The sequence below is a fragment of the Curcuma longa genome, chromosome 9 (assembly GCF_044706935.1).
Source record: "Curcuma longa cultivar G26 ecotype Majalengka, Jawa Barat chromosome 9, ITB_CL_G26_1.1, whole genome shotgun sequence".
NCBI lineage: Eukaryota > Viridiplantae > Streptophyta > Magnoliopsida > Zingiberales > Zingiberaceae > Curcuma > Curcuma longa.
The window spans coordinates 9,578,306-9,583,785 of NC_133869.1; the positions used below are offsets into that span (position 1 = coordinate 9,578,306).

At 35.5% G+C, this 5,480-nt stretch overlaps 1 protein-coding gene across 1 annotated transcript in view; it reads right to left on the reverse strand.

The window, feature by feature from the left end:
* Nucleotides 1-5,480, reverse strand: part of LOC141834577 (E3 ubiquitin-protein ligase AIP2) — a 12,899-nt gene extending 7,419 nt beyond the window's left edge. The window contains exons 1-2 of the mRNA XM_074721891.1: nucleotides 5,236-5,480; nucleotides 639-852 (exon numbers count right to left, since the gene is read on the reverse strand). Coding sequence (XP_074577992.1) covers nucleotides 639-852; nucleotides 5,236-5,382 — 361 coding nt within the window. The 5' untranslated portion in view covers nucleotides 5,383-5,480. The remainder of the gene's footprint in view (nucleotides 1-638; nucleotides 853-5,235) is intronic.

Below are 5,480 nucleotides of genomic sequence, written 5' to 3' on the forward strand. Positions count from 1 at the left end.
TCAAATAGATATCTAGATTCTGGAAACAAACAATAGCAAAATTAAAGATATACCGACATTCACTGTATTGTCTGAAGCAATCCATAATTTCCATTCTTTCTGAAGTGCATCAAGGTCTTAAATGATTCAGGAAAAGGAGCCAAGAGGCCACTTTCAAGGTACCCAACCTCCAGTAAATCAATATTATTAATTTTTCTTCGAGGCACGGGAATTGATATTACTAATTATTGATACAGTTCTTGCATGACAGGCTACTACCTGGAGCTAGTATTCTTAATTCTTGTAGTAGATATGAAACATCTAGTATAGGATTCTATTTGTTATAAATTTATCAGTTATTTCTCCACAAGAGATGTCAAGCTTTCAAATTTCACATATGGGCCTTGGAAAATAGGTGCAATTCTATTTGTTATAGAATTATCAGTTATTCTCCACAAGAAATGTCAAAATCTTTTGAATTTCACATATGATATAGAAATTATTTCAAAGGACCAGATATCTTAGCAAATGAAACTTCGCAGTTAGTAGCCAACTTCAGTTCACACAGGAAAATATGCAAGCAAAAATAGTCCACCCTGGGTGAAATCTAAGACAGTGAAAGCCAGCAGAAATAAAAAGTTGTTTGGAATTGAGAGTACCATTCCGTCTTGTGTCTGCGAGAGGAACCTCAGTATCCATCTCATTCAAATGCTCTCGTGCTCTGGCAATGTATTTTCTCATATTTTCCTTTTCATTAGAATCAGTAACCAATTTTTCAACTTCTTCAAAGAGCCTTAAACCAGTGAGCCAGAATGCTGGTGTTGTATATCTAGTTTGAAGAAGAGTAGCTACTCGGGAAACTGTAGAATACATCTGCAGGGGAAAATCAACCACAGTGTGACTTACAACATACAATATGTTGAATTATTGAAGAAATTGCCTAATTATTCCGTTGAAGTTACTGCAATCAGAGAATTTCATCCTTCATTACCATGTATTCTGATTAAAGATATCCTAATAAATTTGACTATATCTTCACGTTATCCATCTATTACAAGATAGAATGCTAGACCTTATTTGGATTGATGGATTTGAAGTACTTTCTCTTGTTGTTGAAGTTCATTTTGAAGGGAAAACAAACATTAACCCTTCGTTTCCTAATTGAGAAAATTGTGCTCGCCCTCCATTTGTTTCCCTCTACTATAAGCGCAGTCATGCACTTGATCATGACTTCAAAACTCACTTTTCTATCAATTTCTTCTGCATGGAAGTTTGATGATATCAATATCACGGACTTGTAAGTCTTCTATTGGTGAAGTTATTTTAATTCTATTGTTTTAAATTTTAAGGTCGTCACATGTAGTTGAGAGTCTATTAGAGTTTTTAAAATTATTTGGGAAGTTTATTAGAGGTTTTAGGATAGCTCAGTTGGTATTTTTACAAAGAATGTCTTATTGCTAGTCTATAAAAGAATTAAGATACCTGGTACTCAAGCATCTTTCAATTAATAATATTTTTCTCTATTGATAAGTTGAGTTTTTTTTGGTATGGCATCATTTGGTGTCAAAGACAGGTTTCTGATTAGGTTTCATTTCTTGGTGTGCAATCTTTATTTGTTGTTCGACATCTTTATCTGCTCATGGTTTCCTTGATCATCTAAACCAAACCCAATCTTATTCGCACAACCTGATCAGATCTTCCATCAGTGTTGTTCAACAGTTAGGTTCCCCAACGTTGTCATGATAATCTTTTGCAGTTGCTCCTCCGATAATCTCCTCAATCTCTGTGAACCCACCCCACGAGAGCCCCTAAATATCCTCAATCAACTCCTCTCCCATTCAGGATGTCCATAGCCTACACGCTTAGTCGTCATCCAAAGACCTCTCCAATCCTCAACTGCAAGGTCAGCGATGCCTCTCCAGTCCTCTACTTCGAGAACAATGCCTTTGACTGAGCATCACCCTGACCAAGAATCACCCCATCCTCCCAAGAACATTACTACCTTTGCTGGTGAAGGCTTCATGTTTGACCATTCGCGACTGAATCCACATCGACTACTCCTCTTACAGTGCTACTGCTTCACCGCCATCTACCAGTTTCAATCAATAGCAACATCGAATCCCCAAATCTCAAATATATTCTAATCTGTGTTAATTATCATCTCATATCATCAACCCATCAACACAACAAACTTTGACAACAGAATAGTCTTGTGTTACCCAATAAACTTGTTTTTATTTTAATATTACTCTTATTTATTTTAGTTGGTTACTGAATTTTTAGATTTACCTAGTTTTTCTCACAAATCCCTAACTGTCTCCACTTACAACAAAAAAAGTTTGTTTGGCCTTCATTTTCTTATTTGTTCAATCCTTAAAAAAATGTTGAAGTACTTTATTTGTACCCTTGGTTTACTAGTATTACAAATTTTATAAATTTCATTATTTATTAACTGTTAGGTCCGACAAGACAAACTCCACTATGATAAATGTAGATAATAGGTGTGAGATTCTTAAAACTAAATGTAATAGCTTAGAAAGAACCTGTAATACCCTAACTCAAGTGGATGACCTAGAAAATTTTTTAAATCTTATTAGAAAACTAAGTAATATAAGGAAAGGAAATATTCTAAAATATTAGATAATTTAGAAAGCACGTGCATTCCACCTAACAGGAACTCAACCCATTTCTAGAGATGAGAACTACCTTTTTTATTAATAAAACCATAGAGATAGGGTCAAGCAAGATGAGATTAAAAACATTATGGTGGATGTTCTTAGCTCTAACAGTAGGTTACATCCAAATGCATTCTTCAATTGGTTGATTGAGATTGAAGATTTTTTTGATTGGTATCGCATGACCCCAACCCATCTTGCTAAAATGAAACTCACTGGGATTGCTATGAAATTTTGGCAGTGTTCAGGCTAATCAAGATCAACACAAACTAGAACTTATTACAAAATGGAATAAAATGAGAGAAAGACTAACAAAAAAAAAAAAACGTTTATACACTTTAGAGACCAACTATATAATACAGGGATAAATTTGACATAGTCATCCACTAACAAGTCAATTTAAGGAACATCACATGCATAGTGAAGCTAGAGAAGGCCTTAGAGTTGTCCTTATTCACTTCATTTATGAATTTAGGCCAGAAATTAGAAGAGAACATGGGTTATTTTCTCCTTATTCATTAAAGAAGCCTACCACAAGTTCATAATGCTCGAGTAGATCATCAAAGTCTCTACATTCTGATTAACCCATTCCATCGAAACCATATTATCCTATAGTAGCCCTAGCAGCCTAGGATCTTAAGGTTGGTTTGATACATTAACAGAAGACTATCCCCTGAGGTTAATATATAAATGAGTATCGTGACATAATTTCAGAAGAATAAGGAACAACCACCTTTATGCACAAGCAACATGCAATAGACCTTGTTTCTGATCACAGTTATCAAATCTTCCACACTGCTGCATGAATCCCATGGAACGCGTTGAACTAAATAGGCAAGTTGAAACTCTCCTACAGCATGAATTTCTATAATGTATTGAACTAAATAGGCAAATTGAAGAATTCCAAGAAAAAGATTAGAAAGTGTGTGTCCTTATGTCATTCTGCATTGCTGACACTCAAAAAATGACCCTTGGAGAATGTGACATGATCATGTATAGGTTTCCTATACCTAGACTTAATGGGGTGCTCGACTTAATGGTTAAAGCCAAATGATTCTCCAAGATTGATTTGCATAGTAGATATCATCAAATTTTGATGAGTGAAAATTCATCTTTAAAACACAGAGCAAACCATAAGAATGATTAGTTATGCCTTTTGGGCTTCCAAATACCCCAAGCATATTGATATGGATAATGGATCAAGTGCTAAAACCTAATGTAAGAAAGTTTTTGGTAGTTTATTTTCATACATCTTGGTTTATAGCAAAGTGCACAACACTGACGTAGAACATATTCACTTAGTCTTTGATAGCTTCCAGGCTGAGAAGCTATTTATTAACCTTAAAAAGTGCTCTTATAATCTTAGGTTCTCTTCCTTAAGTTTATTATTTCTGTAGGGGGCATTTTGACTTAATTCAACAAGGTTAAGGACATCGAGGATTAGTTTGAACCCTATACCCTTGAGGAGACTCAAAGCTTCTACAATTTTGTGACAAACTATAGATATTTTATTATCTTAAGAAAGGAGTTTCAGTGGACTAAGTCTTTTAACAACAAAGAAAAGATGATTGACGCCCCTATATCAGAAATCCTGACCATTCTAAATCATTTGAGGTAACTATGCTGCATTTGTGGGAGGAATTGGAACTACCCTAAGACAAGAAAGGCACTTTATTCCCTTCGTTAGGGGGGAAACCCAATCAAAATCAACAACACCACCCCACATATGATAGAGTTTTACATTATCTTCCTAGCTCCAAGGTGTGGGCAGTACTACTTGTTTCCAAACAAATTTATATTGCATGCTTATCACAAGGCAAATCTTATTTGATTTATGATGCAAAAAGACGCTAATATATGATGGCTCTAGTGAGTATGAGGCTCAGTTCCTCATTGTTACAGCAATTTCTGAATACTAGAGGGGTTGTAACTGAAGAGAAATTAACATCATCATATAGCTTACAAAATTTCCAAATGTCAACGATTATGATAGTGCTGAACCAACTGACAAGAACATAGGATAAGTCCAACAATTACTTCTTTATAAATCATTTTCCTATAAATAGGCCATGCAAATTTGATAATTTTGATCTTGGCATACTTAAGATACAGATAAGGCGTCCCTGAACTTGTGGAAAATCTCAAATAATAATGCACGTCGATTTTTTTTTTCTTTCTCTAATAAGTAAACACCAAATCCAGTCATATGGATCACCAGATGATTTAATAGTCTTGTATATGAAGAATTAATTGATCTATTTCCATCTCTCACATTTAGCAATCATCATATAATGGGCATTCTGCCCCCATAAACATCTCCTAAAATCATTTCCTTTTTTACATCCAGTAAGAATCCCTTTTGTTCTCTGCCTAAGGATATTAAAGAAAATCATCGATAAAACCGTAAAATGCAGCAGGGCGTAAACATAGGAAATTTACTTAAACACGATAAAGATCCGATGCAGGTAGGAAGAAAACGTATTACGAACGACTAATTTAAAATCTCAAAGAATCACCGATTTTGCCAGTTTTGTGTTCTCAAACGATCAAATTAAAAACAGGAGAAACAGAGGAAAGGTACCGATTTTCGTAGAGACGGGGACGCGGAGGGATATTTCCCGCGGACGAGAGATGCAATAGAAGCAACCGCCTCCTCGAACGACTGCTTCTTCCCGAGTTTCCTCTGCAACGACTGCAGCTCCTCCATCGCCGTCTGCTCCGCTTCCATCGTCTTTCTTCCTCTTCTCCTCCTCTTTCGCTCTCGAGTTCCTGAGAATCGGATCTTAAAAGGATGAACTCGAAGCTTCGTTTCTGAGGAAGGGGAAA